General features: G+C 49.8%; 1 protein-coding gene across 1 annotated transcript; it reads left to right on the top strand.

Moving 5' to 3' along the window:
* Positions 1–251: 251 nt before the first annotated feature.
* On the top strand, positions 252–21,011 carry PLEK2 (pleckstrin 2; the record flags this gene model as incomplete). Its single annotated transcript, XM_080707357.1, has 9 exons — positions 252–293; positions 10,738–10,902; positions 15,231–15,412; positions 17,347–17,438; positions 17,599–17,786; positions 18,041–18,142; positions 19,160–19,243; positions 20,078–20,156; positions 20,884–21,011. The coding sequence occupies 9 exons, from the start codon at positions 252–254 to the stop codon at positions 21,009–21,011; spliced, it is 1,062 nt and encodes a 353-aa protein (XP_080563483.1).
* Between the last annotated feature and the right edge of the window lie 2,305 nt (positions 21,012–23,316).

The following is a 23,316-nucleotide window of genomic DNA, read 5'->3' as shown; positions in this document are numbered from 1 at the left end:
CATGCCAGCAAAGGCTCGGGTTAGGCCGGGCGGGGGCAGCGGGCAGGAGCGCGGAGAGGCGGGCGCAGCGGGCTGGGCACCTGCCAGGGCGGGCTGGGCGGCTGCACCTTAGGCCCGCGCCGAGGGGCCGCCCGCCCGGCTTCCTCCCAGGCCGCGGGCTCGGCCTGGACGCGGGCCAGGGAGGCGTCGCCCGGGGCTCGGAGCCGCCTCCTGGGCGCCGGGCGCGGGGACCGCGCACCTCGGCCGGCGACATGGAGGACGGCGTGCTCAAGGAAGGCTTCCTGGTGAAGCGGGTGAGTGCGGGCGGAGGGGAGGAGGGCGGCCGGGCGCGCCCCGAGGGGACGCCTTAGATCCCCGGGGGGCCGCAGGCGGGATTTTAGCAAGAGGGAGGTCCGTCTGTCATCACAAAACAAAAATGTATTCAGGTATTATGAGTAAGGGGTCGGAAATGGAGAGAGGAAGGTTAAGGGGCACAGGGGAGCAGTTAGAAAAACTTCTAATATTCTGTAGCACAATAAGAAAACTATGGTTGACAGTAATTTGAAGTCGCTAGAGGAGAGGACAGTGCTCCCAACACACAAAAACAAAAAATGATGAACGGCAGAGGAGATGGATTTGCCAATTAGCCTGATCTGGCATTACACGTTGTCTGCGTGTACGGACAGGTCACACTGCGCCCCACAAAAACGCACAATTATGTGTCAACTAAAAAAGAAAAAATATAGTATGAACAGCATAATATTCGAATATAATATTTATTTATTGGTTGGGTACTGGGGATTGAACCCAGGCTTTGAACACATCGAGCAATGCTCGACCACTGAGCTACACCCTCAGGTTGAAGAGAATGCATTAAAGCAACATGGGTGTGTTCTGTAGTTTACAACCTGGGAGGAGGAATGCCGAGCTCCATCCCACCCCGGCCTGAGGACGGGTGTGCAGGGCTAGGGCTCTCACTGAGCTAAATCCTCGACCCAGTGCTGAGGACTGCACCCAGCACCCATCTACCTCCGAGCTCCACCCCAGCCCTTTTTCTTATTTTATTTTGAAACAGGGTCTAGCTAAATTTCTGAGGCCAGTCTCAAACCTGTGATCCTCCCGTCTCAGCCTCTCAAGTGCTGGGATGCAAGGATGCGCCACCGTGCCCGGCTAATGCTATGCGCCTGTAGCGTTTACTGCCGGCCACTCTTGGACCTTGTCTTGCTTAAATCTTGTAGGACTCCTACAGGGTGAGTAGTACCACACTAGCCCCCATCCCCTTTCACCAAGGGGGAAATGAGGCCAGAGAGGCTGATGACTTGCTCTGGGTCGTGGAGTAGTGAGTGGTGGAGCCGGAATCCAGTTGACCCCAGCCTTCTCTATGTCTACAGAGCACCACGCATGGTGGGTGTAGTCGTCACCGTGTGACAGATGAGAAAAGTGAGAAGCACAAAGCTGGAATAGCTTCCCCAGCTAGGGACCCTTGCCTGGGCTAGTGACAGCTGGAAGGAGAATCCCTGTCTGTACTCGGGCCTCCTCATTATCACCTGCAGTGAGAAAATGACCAAACAAAAACAGGATTCCTGGAATCAAGGTGGGAAATGAATGAAGAGCAGCTGCAAGAGGAAGCTTGATAGTGTAAAGTTATTTTTAGAACTGAGGTGTAGCTCAGTCATGGAATGCTTGCTTAACCTGCTCAAGACCCCGGCTTTGATCCTTAGCACTGCAAAAAAAAAATTTAATTTATTTTGTGTGGGGGGGGGCACTGGGATTGCACCGAGGGACATTCTACCTCTGAGTTATATCCCCAGCCCTATTTTATATTTTATTTTGAAACGGGGTCTCGCTAGGTTACTGAGAGTCTCACTATTTGCTGAGGCTGTCCTTGAACCTGCAGTCCTCCTGTTTCAGCCTCCCAGTGCTGGGATTGCACGTTGATTTTAATAGTCAACATGTATGGTAATGTAATAGCAAAGCGTGCAGATGTAGGAACCTGAGACTGAGCCTTGGCTCTTCTGCTGAGCCGGCAGCTCCAGAGGTTGTGGGGAGGGTCGGGGAGGGGCTCTTCTCTCACTGCTGCCCCAGATGGCCAGTGTGTCCTGAGGTCTCAGGTCGCTTCCATTTATGATATGTCTCATAGTGCCGCGCAGTATTTGATACCAAGGGTGGTGCGTTATTTGCTCAAAGCTGTGAGAAGGGAGGAGGCTGATGCCTGATCAAGGGTCAGACTGGATACAAACAGTCCAGAATCCACGCGTGCTTAGGGCCGCTGTGTGCCATGACAGGCTGGTCCCTTGGGGTCTGTGGAGGTGACTGGGCCTCAGAGACAACCCCATGGAGGACTTCTGCTGTCTCCCACTGCAACACAGCTTGGGAGGGAACAGATGAGTTGGGCGGGAAGTTTGGTCTGACTGCTGATCGTGGGTCCTGACAGGGGCCTGTGGGAGGTGGAGTTAATGGGAGGGCACCCCCACAGCTGGGGCTCTGTGGGCCTCCTGTTCCCAGGGTTCATCTCCTTGATTCCCCACCCCGGGAGAAGGATGTGCCTGGTTAGGGGAGCCGGGGAGCAAAGATGCGTGGACAGCCAACAGCTCTGGACCCAAAAGCCACCCAGAGGACGGGGCTCTACTAAAATACCTCAAAGCAGGATTTGGAGCCTGACCCCAAGGCAAGTGGAAGCCAGACCCCTTCCTGTCCTAGGAGCTACACCCCAGGCCCAGTGCCCCAACTGCGGTCACCACCGGCTGATGGACCCCAACCACCGCCCAGGTCCCCTGCCCTTCCAGGAGACAACAGCAGCCCCGAGGTCCCCAGGAGAAGGTGCAGGGCCGGGAGGCTGAGGCTCAGGAAGGTTTACATCCCAGAGGTGGGGCAGAGTTAGAAGCCAGCGCAGACAGTCATCAGCCCCAGGGCCCAGCTGCAGACAGGCAGGCAGGGGCAGGATGGAATTGGTGCCTGACCCTGCCCAGACAAGAAAGAAGCAGAGCTCCAGGCACAGTGTGGGCAGGGAGAGGAGGCCAGAGCGCAGGGCTGGACTGCCTGTGGCAAGCAGAGGCAGCTGCACTTGGAGGCATGGCTGCAGGGTTCCTGTCTTCACCAGCACTGCAGTGTTTACTCGCATTGGCCTGGGAGTTTCATTTCTAGGACTCTATCCCAAGGAAAAACTGTAAAGCTTTATTAACAGTCTTATGTTTGAAATAAGCAAATGGTTCATTATGGTTATGCAGTTGTTAAAAATATTTGTGGCATTAGGCCAGGCATGATGGTGCATACTTTGTAATCCCAGCACTTGGGAGGCTGAGCTGGAGGACTGCAGGTTTGAGGCCATCCTCAGCAATTTAAAAGATGCCATTTCAAGTTGGGCGTGGCGGTGCACGCTTGTAATCCCAGCATCTGGGAGGCTGAGACCGGAGGATCAGAGTTCTGGGACAGCCTCAGCTACTTAGTAAAGCCATTTGTAACTCAGTGAGACCCTGTTTAGAAATAAAGAATAAGCCGGGAGTGGTGGCTCACGCTTGTAATCCCAGCATCTGGGAGGCTGAGACAGGAGGATTTGAAGCCAGCCTCAGCTACTTAGTGAGGCTCTTAGCAACTCAGTGAGACCCTGTTTCCAAATAAAGAATAAAAAATAGGGCTGGGGGTGTAGCTCGGAGGTAGAATGCCCCTGGGTTCCATCTCCAGTACCAAAAAAAGAGAGAAAGAAACAAAGAAACAAAGAAAGATAGAAAGACCCTGTTTCTAAATTAAAAAAAAAATACACAGTAGGGCTGGGGGTGTACTTTAGAGGTAGAATGCCCCTGTATTCAATCCCCAGCACCAAAAAAGGGGGTTATTAAAAGATACAGTGTATGCAGAGAAGAACAAAGGGCAGAAAGAGTTCTGGGGCTGAAGCCTCAAATCGAGGTTTGGGCAGGCCGTGCACCTCTCCAGCCCCGTTGCCCCTTCTAGCTCAGAGGTGTCTTAGGAGTGCATTCGCTAGCAAGCGGTGGCGTTCCTTGGCTAATAGATGCACCACTCCAGTATCTGTCTGGGTCATTTCCTGTGTCCTCAGTGTTCCAATTTTCTTCTTCCTAGAAGTACACCAGTCGTATTGGATTAGTCTAATGTGATCTCATCTCAATGTGATTACATCTTAAGACTTCATTTCAAAATAAGATCACATTCATATGTTTAAGTAAGGACGCCAGCATATCTTTTTGAGAGACACAATTCATTCCATAATAAAGAGCATCTCTGGTTTTTTTGTTTGTTATATTTTTGTTTTTGAGTTGTAGGGCCTTGGGTGAGACCTTTCCAGGCCCCAGTTTCCTCATCTTTAAAGTTGGAAGTAGAGTCAAGCTTTCTCAGGGTTTCTCCAGCCGTGGCAGCCTGCGTCTCTGACGCCCAGCCGTGACGTTCCACCCTATTTATGGCCCCCTTTACTCTGCGGGGCCCCAGGACTCCAAGCCGCTCGCTGCTCAGCTGCCTCTGGCTCCAGCCAGCAGCTTCCAGATGAGGAGCTCACAGACGGGGCTTCTATAGCGCAGGGATCTTAGGTGGCATATTCCAGCCTCAGGACAAAAGCCCAGGTGGAGGGAGGCCTGGCTTCTTTTTCAGGTTATACTGAAACGGGGGTTTCTTGAGAGGAAACCTGGCGTTTCCTCGAGATGAAACGGAGTTTCCTAAGAAGGAACTCAACGTTTCCTTACCGGGTTCTTGTCTACGGTGAGCGAAGAATGACACCCGCAGACCACAAGAAGGGGAGTAAAAGGTTTATTGGAAGCAGCAGGGAATGGGGGAAGGGTGGCTGAGCACCCCCAAAGGGGCTGGAACTCTGGGTCCAGCAGCTGCCTTCAGGACAATACTTGAGAGTAGCCCAAGCCAAATGCCTTCAGTTGCAGGCTGCTTTTTTTCCGGAGTCCATGTGATCTGCCAGAAGGGAATAGAGAAAAGTGGCCAAATACCCCAAAGGGGCAGTCGGAACTCCAGGGTCCAATAGCTGTCTTCAGGTCACTACCCAAGTGTCGCCCGAGCCAAGTGCCCATCAGTTGCAAACTACTTTCTCCCAGAGTCCACGGGATCTGAGGCCTTCAGGTCACTACTCAAGAGTTGCCCGAGCCAAGTGCCCTCAGATGCACTCTGCCTTCTCTCAGGGCCAACACGACCTGCGAGAAAGAGAACAGCTCCCCAAAAAGGGTGGGGGTCCCGAGAGGGAAAAGCCCCATTTGCCATCTGACTAAAGCAAAGGCATGACCTCTTTTGACTAGGGTGACTTTGGTATTCCAAGGAGAATTCTGGGAAGTAGCGCTCAGAATTTGCATAGGGTATTTGCAAGTCCTTTGAAGAATCTCCTTTCAGGAATGCCAGACTTGTTCATGGGTTTGTTAATTAGTAAACAGATGGCTTTGTGAAGCTCTGGCCTTCTTATCTCTGAGCCTTTGGAATTTCAGGTATTTGTCACCCCTCAGGAAACTCAGGAAATTAACTTTTTTCTACCGAGGCCTTTTCCCTATCTGCCTATTTCCTTTCTATCTCCTCAATACCACTGTATTTCTGGTCCCGTTCACTTTGCCTCGTGACTTTGGATGTTGTAGTTGGAATGGCGCTGTGTGTTCTTTTTCCTCGCTTCAACTAAAATTTATTGAACAGGGAAACTAACAGACAGCTTGGTGCAGCTTCAACAAGTCTTTATTACAAAATCAGTAGGACATAGAAAGGGAAGAAAAAAAAAAAAGAAAAAAAAAAAAAACAGTGTGCAGGCACGCTGGAGAGCCTGAAAATGGAACCCTGCTCCCCTCTCCATCCCTGACTTTTAAATAGATTTTGCAGTGGTATGTTCTTATCGGTGTTACCAAGGCAATGGGCTGGTAACTTTTTTTAACCAGGTGATGCCTCTTTGCCTCCGGACAGCGCATTTCCTAAGTGCAGGGGTCAATAATCTACCTTGTTTTCTGCCTCTATTGCATTGGGTTGTTCTTAAACTATGGGTGCTATGAAGCGCACACTAAGTTTACCTTTCCTATACCGAGGCCAGGTCACAAAGGAGAGGAGGTAAACAGAGGCACTGATGGCCTCTACATATTTTTTTTAGGGCTGAAGGCTTCAATTGCCTTTAGGGCTTTTAAGGCAAACAGTCTTAATTTCCTTTACATTCTTACTATAGGTTAGTCAGTAGAACTGAGAGAGGCAGTGTAACTGCTGCGCCCCTCCCTGCTTGAGCCCCCACAGCGCTGAGGCTCTGGGTGCTTTGTACATTTGGGGAATCGATACCAGAGCAACTTTCCAGTGCTGGCACAAGGGCACTGGTGCTTCCCCACCCGCTCTGTGGCCTATTCTAGCAGCTCCCAGCGGAGGTCCCCACTCCAGGCTCACCGCCTGCATTCGGTTCTTCTGCCACATGTGGTAGAGTGATCTTTTACCAGGAGAACTTAAACTCGTTACATACTTCTGCTTAAAATTCCTGAAGGAAGCCGAGTATGGGGCACAGGCCTGTAATTCCAGCTACTTGGGAGGCAGAAGCAGGAGGCTTAGAAGTTCGAGTCCAGTCTTGGCAAATAAGCAAGACCCTGTCTCAAAAAAAAGAAAGAGCCTTTGCCTAGCATGAGTGGAACCCTAGATTCAATCCCCAGCACCACAAAAAAAAAAAAAAAAAAAAAAAAAAAGAAAGAAAGAAGAAAGAAAGAGAGAAAGACAGAATAAAGAAAAAAAAAACCCCAAATCTTTAAGGACTCTCCTCTGGACACTGTATAAAGATCAGACTCTACAAAGCAGAACCTGAGGCCCTTGCCTATAGGAGCACTGTCTGTAATAGTGATGGTCCCTGCTCCTTCTCCACAGGCCGTGGAACCCAAGACATATAAAACTATGGGGAACTGCCCTAAAGTGGCGGCATTTGCTGCACCTCCAGACCTATTTTTTTATTTCATATTTGGAAACAGGGTCTTGCTAAGTTGCAGAGGCTGGCTTTGAACCTGCAATCCTCCCAAGTACTGGTATTACAAGTGTGCACCTCCATCCTTTTTTTTGTGATACTGGAGATGGAACCCAGGGCATTCTACCTCTGAGCTACACCCCCTAGTCCTATTTTTTATTTTGAAATAGAGTCTCACTGAGTTGCAGAGGGCCTCACTGAGTAGTAGCTGAGGCTGTCCTCGAACCACGATCCTCCTGTCTCAGCCTTCTAAATGCTGGGATTACAAGCGTGTGCCACCACACCCGGCCTCTCCATCCTTTTTTGAAAATCCTTTTGAGACATGGTCTCCCTAAGTTTCCGAGGCTAGCCTGGAACTTGCCAACCTCCTGCCTCAGCCTCCTGGTGGCTGTCATCACAGGCGTGCCGCATCACACCGGGCTCCAGCAGCGGTCTGTCCTCTTCCTCGCCTGGCTTCTTGTCCTGGCCACTGCACACAACTTTCCAGACTCAGCCCCGGTGTCAAGTCCTCCAGGGAACCTGCCCAACCCCTCTCCACTCTCTTCTGAGCTCTCCATTCATCCGGGCTCCTCCCTGGGGCCCGAATCATGTCCTACATCAGTTATCTGAAAGCCACAAGCACTTATTATCTCCCAGTTTCTGAGGGTCAGGTGTCTAGGAAGCCCACTGTAAGGTTCTGACTCAGAGTCTCTCACCTCGGGTGTGGCTGGCGGGAGGCCTCACCTCCAGGCTCACTCACAAGCCTCAGTCCTTGACCTCTCTACAGGGCTGCTCACCACCGCATGGCAGCCAGCTCTCCCTGGAATGAATGAGGAGAGAGAGAGAAGAAAAAGAAAAAGAAGAAGGAAGAAGAGGAGGAGGAGGAGGAAGAGGAGGAGGAGGAGGAGGAGAAAGGAGAGGAGGGGAGTGAAGAGAAGGGGAGGAGAGGGGAAAGAAGGAGAGGAGAGGAGAGGGCGAATGCCAATAAGAAGTGGCACAAGTGGCCGGGCGTGGTGGCGCACATTTGTAATCCCAGCATTCGGGAGGCTGAGACCGGAGGATCCCAGTTCACAGACAGCCTCAGCTACTTAGTGAGGCCCTCTGCAACTCAGTGAGACCCGGTTTCAAAATAAAGAATAAAAAATAGGGCAGGGGGTGTAGCTCAGAGGTAGAATGCCGCTGGGTTCCATTTCCCCGGTACAGGAAGAAGGAGGAGGAGGAGGAGGAGGAGGAGGAGGAGGAGGAGGAGGAGGAGGAGGAGGAGGAGGAGGAGGCACAAGTCTTTGAGAACCCAGTACCATCACTCTGCCATATTTTGTTTATTTGTTTGAAACGAGGAAATGTTTATTTTGCTTCATGGTCTCAGAAGGCAAGTCCATAGTTGGCTGGCTCCAAGGCAGAGGTATCATGGTGGCAGTTATGGTGGAGGGAATGCTCATCTCACTACAGCCCGAAAGGAAGGAAGGAAGGAAGGGAGAGACGGAGGGAGGGAGAGAGGGAGGGAGGGAGAGAGGGAGGGAGGGAGAGAGGGAGGGAGGGAGAGAGGGAGGGAGGGAGAGAGAGAAAGAAAATATGAATCAGTGAGAGAGGCCTTTGCCATATTCTATTAGTGTCACAGACCAAACTCTTCCAAAATGAGGGAAGAGAATACACAGGGAATGGATACCAGAAGGAGGGACCCACTGGGGCTCGCATTTAACCTGGAATTTATCACACTGTTTGGAGTAGTTTTCTGTTTCCCCCACTGGCTTAGGGCGGTTTTGTTCATCTCTGCCTAAATGCAGTAGTATTTCAATAATTAGTTTTGTCTTTTTTTTTTTTGCAGTACTGGGGATGGAACCCAGGGGCATTCTACCTCCGAGCTACACCCCCTGCCCTATATTTCCTTCCTTCCTTCCTTCCTTCCTTCCTTCCTTCCTTCCTTCCTTCCTTCCTTCCTTCCCTCCTTCCTTCCTTTCTTTCCTTCTTTCTGTTTTTCTTTTTTTCTTTCTTTTTTTGCAGTACTGGGGATGGAACCCAGGGGCACTCTATCTCTGAGCTATATCCCCAGTCCTATATTTTCTTTCTTTCTTTCTTTCTTTCTTTCTTTCTTTCTTTCTTTCTTTCTCTTTCTTTTCTTCTTCTTTTTTTTTTTTTTTGCGGGTCTGGGGATGGAACCCAGGGGCATTTGACCTCCGAGCTACACCCCCTGCCCTATTATTTTTATTCTTACTTTGAAACAGAGTCTCACTAAGATGCAGAGGGCCTCACTAAGTAGCTGAGGCTGGCTGCGAACCTGCGATCCTCCTGTCTCAGCCTCCCAAGTACTGGGATTACAAGCATGTGCCACCACACCCAGCTGGAACATTTTTAATGAGGGTCATCAGCTTCTTTAAATTTTCTCCCTAGCCGGGCGTGGTGGTGGAGCACACTTTTAATCCAAGCATTCCGGAGGCTGAGACTGGAGGATCGCGATCCACAGACAGCCTCAGCTACTTAGTGAGGTCTTCCACAACTTAGGGAGACCCTGCTTCAAAATAATAAAATATAGGGTAGAGGTGTAGCCCGGAGGTCGAAAGACCCTGGGTTCCATCCCCAGACCCACACACATACAAATTTTTCTCCCTACGTAATAAATCCTTAAACTGTGCATAGTGGTTTACACTTATAATTCCAGCTACTGGGGGGCAGAGAGGAGGCTGAGGCGGGAGGTTTCAAAATTTGAGGCCAAAGACAGGAGTGGTGACACACACTTGTAATCCCAGTACTTGGGAAGCTGAGACAGGAGGATCGCAGGTTCAAGGCCGGCTTTGGCAATTTAGCAAGGTCCTTAGCAGCTTCGTGAGACCCTGTTTCAAATAAAATAGGGTTGGGGGGTATATCTCAGAAGCAGACAGCTCCTGGGTTTAATCCCCAGTACCACAAAAAGAGGAAGGGGCTTGGTGTGTAGCTCAGATGGAGAATGCTCCTGGGTTCTATAAATAAATAAATAATAAATAAATAGGACTGGGATGGCTGGGTATGTTGGCACATGCTTATAATCCTAGTACTTGGGAGGCTGAGACAGGACAAAATTGTTGAGGATTTAGCTTGAAGTAGAATACCCTTGGGCTCAATCCTAAGTAAGTAAATAAGTATTTTAATAATAATAATAAATGAAGGTGAGGGTGCTGGATAGCTCGGTGGGAGGTGCCTCCGAGTTCAACCTCTAGTACCACCACCAACCACCACAACAAGAACAGTAGGTCCTTTCCCCTCAGACGCCCTCCCTTGCCGTCAGCCAGGGCTCTTAGTTTCTCACGACACCTTCGACTGTGGCTTGAACAGAACGGGTTTCATGGAGGATATTAAGGGCTCAGGACTACCGTTAGAACAGAGAATCAGGCTGGACTGCCATTCCGCCAGGGACGACGTGGCCAGCCAGAAGCAGCCCGTGCCCGGGCTAGTGCTATTTCTATTGGAAGATGTTTCTCGCACTCACTGCTGACACTTCCTGACACTTGTCCTTGATAACTCGAGGACAAGGGTCTCAGAAGACCCTGATCTACTGCTGTCCTTCTCCCCTGGGCTGCTGCCAGCCCTGCCTCATGCTCTGTGCCTCGGGCCGGCGGAAGCTTGGTTACCTGCCCGTGCCCTGAGTGCCAGGGGTCCTGAGAAGCTTGCTTGGTCCAGGAAAGCGCAGCACCTCTGTTTTTCCTGCTCAATACGTGTGTATATTCTCCCCTCCAACTTCCTTCCTGCTTCTTGTCTTATTGCTTTGCTAGGGCTGACATCATGAAATCTCTCTCTCTCAATGGACAGCTGTTTCCACAGCACGGCCACAGGAGACCTGTCCCCAAACACGGCACCCTCCCTCCAGCTCACCTTGGGGCTTTCCTGTCTGTCCACAGGGCCACATCGTCCACAATTGGAAGGCGAGATGGTTCATCCTTCGGCAGAACACGCTGCTGTACTACAAGCTGGAGGGGGGTCGGAGAGTGGCCCCTCCCAAGGGCCGGATCATCCTGGATGGCTGCACCATCACCTGCCCCTGCCTGGAGTATGAAAACCGGCCGGTGAGTGAAGGCCTCATCCCAGACGCCTCCCGCCTCTGGCCTCTTTGGGGAAGATGGCGTGGGTAGTGGAAAGAGCTCAGGGTGTGTGTGCATGTGTGTGTGTGTGTGTGTGTGTGTGTGTGTGTGTGTGTGTATGTGTGTGTTCTATGGATGAAACCCACCAGTCTTCTACCTCCAAGCTACACCCCTAGCCTATTTTATTCTTTTTTACTTTGAAACAGGGTCTCACCAAGTCGCGGATGGCCTCGCTAAATTACTGAGGCTGGCTGTGAACCCATGATTCTCCTCTCTCAGCCTTCCAATTACTAGGATTATAAGCATTCACACCATGCCAAGCTGAGCTCAGGATTATAATCAAGAGACTTGGATCCAAATCCTGTCTTCACCATGTACATGACTGAAAACAAGTAGTGAAACCTCCCTCAGCCTTCATTATGATGGGATAAAATAATTACACCTGAATATCCCACACAGTCATGAGGGGATCATGACGGTATTGTTTCATTAAAACATTTTGTGGAGCCGGGTGTGGTGGTGCATGCTTGCAATCCTAGTACTTGGAAGGCTGAGACAGAAGGGTCTCAGGTTTGAAGCCAGCCTCAGCAACTTAATGAGGCCCTCCAGAACCCAGTGAGACCTACTGAGACCCTATTTCAAAATAAATATAAAATAGAGCCGAATATGGTGGCACATGCCTGTAATCTCAGTACTTGGGAAGCTGAGACAGAAAGATTGCAGGTTTGAGGCCAGTGTCAGCAACTTAGTGAAACCCTGTTTCAAAATAAAAAATAAAGGGCTACTCAGAGGTAGCATGCTTCTGGGCTTAATTCCACAACCAAATAAATAAATAGGGCTAAGGGTATAGCTCAGAGGCATAATATCCCTGGGTTCAATTCCCAGTAAAACACACACACACGCACACACACACACACACACACACACACATTATTTAATTAATTAAAAATAATAAAATAGAGCTGGAAGTATAGCTTAGAGGCCAAATTTGCTGGAGTTTTGACTTTATGTTAATTCTACATAAAATTCTCAGATTGTCACCTGCTTGGTTGTCATAAATTCTTGGGCTAGAAGAGATTCAGGGCAGCCAACAGGTCCACTAAGAACAAATCATGAAGCATATATAAAATTAGGGAAGCTAAGCCGGGCATGGTGGCGCACGCTTGTGATCCCTGCGCTTGGGAAGCGGAGACAGGAGGATCGCGCAGGTTCAAAGCCAGCCTTGCTGGCTTAAGAGACCCTGTTTCCAAATAAAAAAAAATATAAAATAGGTCTGGGAGTGTAGCCCGGAGGTAGAAGGGCTTCCAGGAACACCAGTACCACCAAAAAAATAAAAAATAAAAAAATTAGGGAAGCTAGCTGGGCATGGTAACACACACCTGTGATCCCAGTAGTTGGGAATCTGAGACAGAAAGATTGAAGAGTCTAGACCAGTCCTAGAAATAGTGAGATCCAAGAGTTGGGAGACTGAGACAGGAGAATCGCGGTTTGAGGACAGCCTCAGCTACTTAGTGAGGCCCTTTGCAACTCAGGGAGACCCTGTTTCAAAATAAAGAATAAAACTAGGGGGTATAGCTTGGAGGTAAAATGCCCCTGGGCTCCATCCCCAGTCCCGGAAAAAATAAAAAAAAAAGAAAGAAAGAAATAGTGAGATCCTGTTTCAAAGTAAAAATAAAAAGGTCCAGAAATATATCTCAGAGATAGATTGCCCCTGGGTTCAATCCCCAGTACAAAAAACAAACAAACAAAACAAAACTAAACAAACAAAACAAAAACAGAGAAGCTATCAAAAGAGCATGTTCAGATTTCACCTGGATATTTCTCCTGAAATTCTTTCATTCAAATGGTGAACTGCAGGCTGCCTGCGGGTTCCTGTTCTGGTTGATTCTCTTCTCCCATGATGCCAGGGAGTGAACATTCGCTGGAGGGGCATCTGCATAGTAGTCCTTGGACAGCGGGCCAGCTGTGTCTTACTCACCAGCTTAGAATGATGAAAGACATCGGGCTTGCAAGCAAAACAAGTTGGGAACTAACACTTTGGAAAACAGAATCAGAATGGAACAGAATGCCTCAGAAATGGTAGAACTAGTCTACTTAACCAACATTTAATAGGATCAGCCTGCCAAATCTCACAACTGGTCCAAGAAAATTCCTGAATGCTTGTTTATTTGTTGTTTTGTTTTTTGTGTTTTTGTGGGTCTGGGGATGGAATCCAGGGGCATTCGACTTCCGAGCTACCTTTCTTTATTCTTTTTTCTTTATTTATCCTTTTTCTTTATTTTTATTATTTATTTGTTTATTGGTGTGGTACTGGGGTTCCTGGAAACCCTTCTACCTCCGGGCTACACTCCCAGACCTATTTTATATATTTTTTAAAATTTGGAAACAGGGTCTCTTAAGCCAGAGAGGCTGGCTTTGAATCTGCGCGATCCTCCTGTCTCTGCCTCCCAAGCGTGGGAAATACAAGCGTGCGCCACCACACCTGGCTTTATTCTTTATTTTGAAACAGGGTCTTGATAAATTGCGGAGGGCCTCACTATGTAGCTGAGGCTGTCCGCGAACTGTGATCCTCTGGTTTCAGCCTCCCAAATGCTGGGATTACAAGCGCCACCATGCCCGACTCTGAATGACTATGAATAGTCATTAAAAGATGAATAGTGTTGGGTCTAGTGGCACACACCTGTAATCCCAGTACCTGGGAGGCTGACAAAGGAGGATCACAGACAGATCGCAGGTTCCAGGTCAGTTTCAGGAAACATATCAAGGCCCTCAACAACTCAGTGAGAACCTGTTTCAAAATAAAAATTAGCCTGGCATGGTGACACATGCTTCTAATCCCAGTACTTGGGAGACTGAGACAGGAGGATCGCAGGTTCATGACCAGTCTCAGCTACTTAGGCCTTCCCGAAAATAGTGAGACCCTTTTTCAAAATAAAGAATAAAAAATGCCAGGCATGGTGGCGCACGCTTGTCATCCCAGGTGAGACAAGAGGATCCGGGTTTACAGACAGCCTCAGCTACTTAGTGAAGCCCTTTGCAATTCAGTGAGACCCTGTTTCAAAATAAAAAATTAAAAAAATAGGGCTGAGGTTATATCTCGGAGGAGGTAGAAAGCCCCTGGGTTCAATATCCAGTCCTGCATAAATAAATAAATAAATAAATAAATAAATAAATAAATAAATAAGGCGGTAGGTATATTTCAGAGGTAGAATGCCCCTGGGTTCAACCTCAGCATCCCCCCCTCACAAAGATGGAGATACCATAGCCGGGCGTGGTGGCGCACGCTTGTAATCCCCGCGCTTGGGAGGCAGAGACAGGAGGATCGCGCAGGTTCGAAGCCAGCCGCGCGCGCTGGCTTAGGAGACCGTGTTTCCAAATAAAAATGTAAAAATAGGTCTGGGAGTGTAGCCCGGAGGTAGAAGGGCTTCCAGGAACCCCAGTACCACCAAAAAAAAAAAAGAAAAAAAAAAAAAGATGGAGACACCTATAATCCCAGTACTTGCGACGCTGAAACAGGAGAATCACAGGATTGAGGGCAGTGCACTATAATTTAGTGAAACCTGTTTAAAAAATAAAAAAAGAGCTGAGGGTGTAGCTCAGAGGTAGAATGCCCCTGGGTTCAATCCCCTGTATCACTGAAAATGAAATAACAAAACATCAAAGATGGAGAAGAGACCTAGATGAAGAAGGCCCTGCGCCAAGTATGAGTCAGTGTGGCTGGGGCTGCCCACGCTTCCAGCACACACGGGTCTCACCTGAGATGCTGCACCGCAGGTGGGTTCTGGAGCAGCCCGCTCGGTTCTGGGGTCACTCGGTGCTGGGGTCACCTTCTATGAGAATGTTCACCAGGTGCAGAAGAGTTGGCAAGAGTGAACCAGTTGAGGAGTTTAAGCCGAATCCTAGGCGGTAGGGGATACAAGGGGCGTAGCCAGTGGCTCCTTCCAGGCCGGCATAACATCCTATTACTTCAGTAGAGAAATGGGACTCAGTGAAGCTCCTAACTGCCGGGCGTCCATGGCTAGGTGGCCGAGCTGGGGTTTGCAGCAGCCTGGCCGTACAGCTGGGCTTTTCTCCCTTCAGCCTAAGGATGTATATAGCAGGTGACACTTTGTGTGGTTCTAGAAGGCAGATTCTGAAGGACAGAGGCCGGGGAGCAGCCTTTGGGCTCACTATTCTGTCCTAGAGGGAAAGGCTGCCTTCAGAGGCCAGAGTTCCCGTCCCTGCTGAGACCTGCCGGGGCCCAGGAGCCACTGGACCACAGGGTCCCCTGACCCTCGGCAGCCAGCGAGCTGACTGGCTGCTTCTTCCTGCAGCTCCTCATTAAGCTGAAGACCCGCACGTCCACTGAGTACTTCCTAGAGGCCTGCTCTCGAGAGGAGAGGGATGCCTGGGCCTTCGAGATAACAGGCGCTATCCACGCAGGGCAGCCGGGGAAGGTCCAGCAGCTGCATGTACTGAAGAACTCCTTCAAGTTGCCGCCTCACATCAGCCTACAGTGAGTAGCCTGTCACCGTGGGAGGGGTCCCGGCCCCTGGGGGCTCTGGTGCCCCGCAGGCCTGGCCCGCACCACCACTGCGCGTCAGGGCTGCCCACTGCCCTGTCGCGGTTGCCCTACTTCATCTGCCTGGGACTGGCCTTGTTTGTCCACCTTGCTATTTTTTTGTGTGTGGTACTGGGCTTGGAACCCAGGAGCATTCTACCTCTGAGCTACAACCCTAGCCCTATTTTATTTTTTTATTATTTATTTATTTGCAGGTCTGGGGATGGAACCCAGAGGCATTTGATCTCCGAGCTACACCCCCTGCCCAATTTTTTATTCTTTATTTTGAAACAGGGTCTCACTGAGTTGTAGAGGGCCTCACTAAGTAGCTGAGGCTGTCCGCGAACCGCGATCCTCTTGTCTCAGCCTCCCAAATGCTGAGATTACAAGTGTGCGCCACCACACCTGGCTATATTTTTCTTATTTTGAAACAGGGTCTCACTAAGTTTCAGAGGACTTCACGAAGTAGCTTAGGCTGGCTGAGAACCTGCGCTCTTCCTGCCTCAGACTCCTAAGTACTGGAATATAAGTGTGTGCCACGATGCCAGGCTCCTGGACCTATTTTTTTTTTTGGTTTTGTTTTGAAACAGGGTTTCACCAGATTGCTAAGAATCTCATTACTTGCTGAGCTGTCCTCGAATCTGTGATCCTCCTGTCTCAGCCTCCCAAGTACTGGGTTACAGGCTTAACTGCCCCACTACTATACAACCTTTTGTGCCTCGTGAATGGGGTAGAGACTCCCCTCACCTCCCTGCTTCTGTTTTGGACAGGGTGTTCAGGGCTGTGCTATAGCTCCCCGGGAATCCCAGCAATCACATCATTGGTCTTATTTGCAGCCTGGTGGCAAGAATAATGTGTTCTGATAGCATCTGCCTTCTTGCTCAGTGGGATTCCTCATTCAAGAAACAGTTGCTGGTGCCACATTGCTGTAACCCCAGAGTTCACAGCCAGTCTCAGCAACTTAGCGAGACCCTCGGTAACTTAGTGAGACTCCATCTCAAACTAAAAACATTAAAATATTGCTGGGGAGTAGCTTGGAGGTAGAATGCCCCTGGGTTCAATCCCCAGTACCAAAAAAGAAAAAAAGCCTAAAAAATAAATTAGGGCTGGGGGTGTAGCTCAGAGGTAGAATGTCTCTGGGTTCAATCACCAGGCCCACCCAAAAAAAAAAAAAAAAAAAAAAAGGAAACAGTTATTGGGTACTCCATAAGAATATATAATTATTATGTGCCAACTTAAAAAATAGTTATTGAGTGCCTACTGCATGCCATGCTTTGTGCTAGGTGCTTAGCAGATACAAATAGGAATCAGGTCTCATCTCAGGGGCCTTCCAGCCCAAGAATATACATAGAAAATGAGCCTGATATGGTGGCACATGCCTGTAATCTTAGCTACGGCGAAGGCTGAGGCAGGAAGATCACAAGTTCGAGGCCAGCCAAGACAACGTAAGGAGATCCTATCTCAAAATAATAGGACTGGGGATATAGGTCAGTGGTAGAGTGCCCCTGGGTTTAATACCCGATACCGCAAAGAACGCACTTAGGAAATGAGGAGAAGCGGGCGTGGTGGCACACACTCTGTAATTCCAGTACTTAGGAGGCTGAGAAAGGAATATCAAGGTTCGCAGACAGCCTCAGCTACACCTCTAGCCCTATTTTTTATTCTTTTTTTGAAGCAGGGTCTCACTGAGTTGCAAAGGGCCTAAGTAGCTGAGGCTGTCCGGGAACCCAGGTTTACAAGCGTGCGCCACCACACCCAGCGTGTCTCACGTTTTGGTGCAGAGCTGGAAGCCCCCTCTCTCTGTGGAGAGAGCCCGCAGAGGCTCTGGACGCTCCCTTAGGGCTCTCTCTCTGACAGAGATCCCTCTCCTTTGCCTTCCTCCCACACAGCCGCATTGTGGACAAGATGCATGACAGTGGCAGTGGGCTCCGGCCGAGCCCCAACATGGACCAGGGAAGCACCTACAAAAAGACCTTCCTGGGTGAGCGTGTCCACGCCGGGGCCAGGCTGGGCCAGGGAGACCCGGGAGGTGGCGATCAGGGCCATCTGAGGTGGCCACGTGTGGGCACGGCCAGCGTCGGCTGGGGAGGTCGAGGTCAGTGAGGTCGCGGGGCTGACAGGTGCCTCCCTCGCCGACGCAGGCTCCTCGCTGGTGGACTGGCTCATCTCCAATGGCTTCGCGGCCAACCGTCTGGAGGCGGTGACCCTGGCGTCCGTGCTGCTGGAGGAGAACTTCCTCAGGCCGGTCGGCGTCCGGAGCACTGGGGCCATCCGCTCCGGGGATCTGGCGGAGCAGTTCCTGGATGACTCCACTGCCCTGTACACGTTTGTAAGTTTGGGAGTGGGCTTCTCTTGCCCAGGACAGAGGGGAGGAAGTGGCATGAATGGGCCTGGTGGGTCCACAGCCATGGGGACCTAGGGTTTGGGGGCAGCTTCATCTGGAGAGGGCATGGGGCTTTTGTATTGGGGACTTTCCCCTTGCAGTCCCTGTAGCCTGGGCTAGGTCTCGTGTGTGTGTGTGTGTGTGTGTGTGTGTGTGTGTGTGTGTGTAAAATGGAGTCCTCACTATCTTTTTCCCACTAGGCTGAGAGCTACAAGAAGAAGAGAAGCCCCAAGGAAGAAATCAGCCTCAGTACCATGGAGTTAAGCGGCATAGTGATCAAACAAGGCTATCTGTCCAAGCAGGTACGGCTGCCTGGTGCAGGGAGGAGACAGGCAGTTACCACGCGGGGGAAGAGGCAGGAGTGAGCCCAGGGGGGCCAGGGGCTGACATGAGAACTGGGGCGCACTCAGTACCAGCAGGATCCGCAGAAGCAGGAGTCCAGGGCCAGGCGCCGGAAGCAAAGTCACTGGCGCGCCCGCTCTCGCACACACGGGATCAGGCACAGGGCTGTTCTGGAAAGATGTGCCACGTCATGATCACAGCACCAAAGAGCAACGTCTACATTACGGCCCAGTTTCACATGTTGTCTCCTGCCTCCTGGGCATCAGAATCCCCCTCGGCTCTCAAGTTATTTACCATCTACCTGTCTGTTGACCCCGAGGGCCCTGTTTCTGCTAAGCCCAGGAGGAGCTTGAGAGACTCTGAGGGTCCCAGACTGGAGGCAAAGGAAGGTTTGTGATCTAGGGTATGAGGCCAAAGTCAGACACATTCTCACACACCCTCTGTCTGTCTGTCTGTCTGTCTGTCTGTCTGTCTCACACACACAGATTGTATCATGCACTGTAGTGGATCCTTCCTTTTTCTGAGGCACAGTGTTACAGTAGTTTGTGGTTTTACTGTGTATGTGGGCACACATGTAAGGTGCGCAGATCCACATGCAGCTGAGGGTTTGTTTTGGGACTCAGTTGACCCTTAAAAAGTTGAGGCCCTTGTTTGGCGTGGCCTGAGGGCTCGCAGGCCAGTCACCTGTGCCCGCCCCTCCTGACCTGTGTGGTGTCTGGCTAACCCACCCACCCCGTTCCTTTGGGGCTCACCCTCCTTGGCTCCGACATCTAAATGTAAGGTGCCCTCATTCAGGTGTCACCCAGCAGCTGGAGCTCAGTCAGGGGAAGGCTGAGACGTCCCCAGTGGGCTGTTTTTACCTCGTGGCCCCCTTGGGGTAGGCTGGTTGTTGGAGTCTGGTGTGAAGTAGGCGCAGAGGCAGGAAGAGGATGCAGAGCTGTCGCCGCGGGGAGCTCTGAAGCTTATCTTTGCCACAGGGGCACAAGAGGAAAAACTGGAAGGTGCGTCGCTTTGTTCTGAGGAAGGACCCTGCTTTCCTGCATTACTACGACCCTTCCAAAGTGAGTGCCACTGGCTCCCAGACCCCCACCCCCAGCAGAGCAGGCAGCCTGGTCCTTCCTCCTGCCCGCCTGCAGCCACTGTGGCCCTGCTGACTGCAGCCATCCGGCCATCCGAGGGTCATTATTTTGGAGGAAAAGCATCTTTTACTTTGCCCAAAGCCTGCTGTGCTGGAGGTGATGATGAGACTCCCAGCTGTGCTTCCCGGTTGCTTCCCCCTTTTCCATTCAGAGTTCCCAGTAAGCCTGCCTCCTTCAATTTCTTGTGCTTACCTATACCGAAGTTTCTTTTTATCCTCTTATATTTAAGCCATACTTTACTAATTTTCTTCTTTTTAATTGACCCAAAAATTGCTGTTCTGAATTTTAGATGCTAAGTGGTAGTTAGTGCTGAGCGGTCTAATTGCAGTCAGAAGCCAAGCAGGATGGCCGTTCAGCTTTGTCTTGGTACATACATGATTTTGGGGTACTAGGAATTGAACTCAGGGGCATTCTATCTCTGAGCTGCAGCCTAGCATGCATTCCCCCCCTTTTTTTAATTTGCTAAGTTGCTGAGGGTCGTGCTAAATTGCTGAGCCTGGCTTCAAATCTGTGATTCTCCTGTCTCAGTCTTCAAGCACTGGGATTACAGGTGTGTGCCACCATACCTGGCATGGTGTGTGTGTGGTATTGGGGATTGAGCTTAGGGATGCTCTGTGCTCTACAGAGCTACCTCCCAGCCCTGCACTTGACTTGGAGTGACTTCTTCAGCTGGCCTGAAGGGTGGGTAGGGGGAGGTGCAGGTCCGCTGTTGTGTGTGTTCACAGAATTCCTAATTAGACTTCCTTTTCTCTGCAGGAAGAGAACAGGCCGGTGGGCGGGTTTTCCCTTCGGGGTTCCCTAGTCTCGGCTCTGGAGGACAATGGCGTTCCCACTGGTAAGCTCTGGCCTGACTCTCTGGGCTTTCCTCCTGCACTTCAGAAATGACCTCTGATCAAAGACTGGGCTTTGGGGGCCGACTTGGTTCTTCCTTACTCAGTGAGATAAAGAATGATGTGAGTTTTGAAGTTAATTTCAGACATAGAGGCACAGGCATACAGGACGTTCTTAGAACTTTAAAAATACAACTAAATAATCCTCATCTCTGGTATTCTTTTCCCTCATTGTCTGTGCTGATGGCTCATAAGCTTCTGTCTGTGAATAACAGCTCAGGCTTACACAGTGCTTTAGAGCTAGGGCCATGTTCTTATCTGCCATCATACTAACTACCACAGCCAGCTATGGTAGGAAGATATCATTCCCATCTTGTAGATGTGGAAGTTGAGGTTCAAGGTCAAATTTTGAAGTCAAACACCCAGTCCTGTGCCTGCTTTTTAATGGTCGTACTGGATGCTTTGAGATCTGTGGTTAGCACAGAGGGCAAGCAAGAGGCCTGCCAAGAAGGTCCACTAACCACTTGCAGACTTAAGGTGCTGCACAGAGAGGAGGAGAGAGCGACGGAGGAAGCACACATCTGGAGGGGGTTCCTAATATTAATACATATTTGTATGCAAGAAATAATTCATCATATGTTTGCCCATGTCTCACAAGTCTTCCAGCTGGTGCAAGCTGGAAGTAGGTCTGAATATTCAATCACTGGTTTTTTTTTTTTTCTTTCTGCATAGGGGTTAAAGGGAATGTCCAAGGAAATCTCTTCAAAGTGATCACCAAGGATGACACACACTATTACATCCAGGCCAGCAGCAAAGCTGAGCGAGCAGAGTGGATTGAAGCTATCAAAAAGCTAACATGACAGGGGCCTCGAGGAGCCGGAGTGGAGCCGGCAGGACTCCTCCCTCCCACCAGATGATGCGGCGGGCTTTCCTGGAGAGTGGGAGCGTGTTAAGACTTTGATGTTGTGTTGGGGGCATAGCTCAGTGGTAGAGTGCCTGTTTAGCAGGGGCAAGGCTCTGAGTTTGATTCCCAGCACACGCACGTACACACACACACACACACACACACACACACACACACACGTTTAACGTTGTACCATCTGCCCCGCTGGAGTGAGAGTGCTGAAGAGTTTGTTACTGGGTGACAAACAGCAGTGATGCTGTTCCCTTCCCCTCACTCCTGTTGGCAGCCTGGAAAGAAGGCTGGGGCAGCCACTGGTCGTCGGCATCTTGACATTTACCCCTCGAAACAGCTGGCCATGTCCTTGAGCACCAAAGTCGGGTTCCTTTGTTAGAGCTGGAAACAGCTGGCCACACCTTAATTTTAAAACTCGAGTTCCAAGATAGCTTTTCCTGAAATGATGTCAATAACTTTTACCTCCTTTTTTGGAATTAATAAAAACTGACAGGTTTCTGGCTGTTACAACTCCTATATGAAGTTATAGTTTTCAAAGGGTTTGCATCTGTAAGGCTCTACGTAATTATGCCAGTTGCTCTGGGAAACCTTTTTTTTCTCTCTTTTGTTGTGGTGGTGGTTTTGGGGGTGGAGGCCAGGGCCTTGAGCCTACTGGGAAAGTGCTCTACCACTGAACTCAACCCAGTGGTAGAGCTACCCCTAGCCTGACACACTTCATCTCAAAGTGGGGATACGGCAAAACTCTGAACACCAGAGCATACTGTTTGCTTTGGAAACTAGGCCTGTATAAATATTACACATTGCACAAAAGTTTTGTTGACTCACTCGGAGAAACTAGTCATGCACACATGGGTAAAACTGTAGCTTTTCTAGGAAAATGGGCATTTAGAGCCAGGTATGGTGGTGACGCTTGTAATCCCAGCATTTGGGAGACTGAGACCAGAGGATCGCGGTTTGCGGACAGCCTCAGCTACTTAGTGAGGCCCTCTGCAACTTAGACTCTGTTTCAAAATAAATAAAAAATAGGGCTGGGGGTGTAGCTTGGAGGTCGAATGCTCCTGGGTTCCATCCCCAGACCCACAAGAAAGAAGAAAGAAAGGAAGGAAGGAAGAAAGCAAGCAAGCAAGCAAGCACTTAGAAAGAGATGGGAGCAGGAACTCTCTAAAGGACAGAGGATGTCAATGGAAAAAATAATTAAGGCATGCTTTTGTTTTCTGTTGCTGGGGATTGAACCCAGGGGCATTCTACCTCTGAGCTACATCCCCAAATGATATATTTTTTTTATTCTTTATTTTGAAACAGGGTCTAAGTTGCAGAGGGTCTAAGTTACTGAGGCTGGCTTTGAATCTGCAATCTCCTGTCTCAGCCTCCTGAGTACTGGGATTACGGGTGTGTACCACTTAGCTCAGCAAAATTTTGGTGTTTTTTTTGTGGTACTGGGGATGGAACCCAGGGGCATCCTACCTCCGAGCTACACCCCCAGCCTTATTTATATTCTTTATTTTGAAACAGGGTCTCACTGAATTGCAAAGGGCCTAAGTAGTAGCCAAGGCTGTCCACAAACTGTGATCCACCTGTCCCAGCCTCCCAAATGCTGGAATTAAAAGCGTGTGCCACCACGCCCAGCTAAAATTTTGTTTTTAAAAGGAACATTAATTGAGACAAGTAGGCACCAAAGAACTTTACCAGTTGGGACGTTAACTTAAAATAGTGAAAAGTCTGTATCATACAGCATTTTTAAAGAACATTTTTATTACCTCTGTTCAAGTGTATTCAGTGAGCTGACACAGCTCTGCCAGCGTTTTTGCCAGGTCCAAGTGCTTGAACTTTAATGAATAAATATGTGATTTACATGTAAGGTGAGAGAATCTTTCCAAAGTGCTTAAATTTGTCCTCTTAAGTAGACTGAACAATCTCTTCTTGTCTAGAATACTTGATCTGAAGGACAAGAGATTCTACGCTGTCTTTTCCTTACATTGTTAAGAAACTGCCTTTTAAAGAACCGTTTCCCACTGGCATTTTGCCAAAGTCTAATGTCCTAAAATTATTTTTATCACTTTTTGTGTGTGTGTGTGTGTGGTGGTACTGGGGTTCCTGGAAACCCTTCTACCCTCTGGGCTGCACTCCCAGACCTATTTTATACTTTACATTTAGAAACAGTGTCTCTTAAACCAGCGCGGCTGTCTTTGAACCTGTGCAATCCTCCTGTCTCCACCTCCCAAGCGCGGGGATTACAAGCGTCGCCACCA

The sequence above is a fragment of the Muscardinus avellanarius genome, assembly GCF_963383645.1.
Source record: "Muscardinus avellanarius genome assembly, chromosome: 12".
Lineage (NCBI taxonomy): Eukaryota > Metazoa > Chordata > Mammalia > Rodentia > Gliridae > Muscardinus > Muscardinus avellanarius.
Note: the sequence above shows the minus strand (reverse complement) of the source record. Positions and strands in the feature narration are given on the sequence as shown.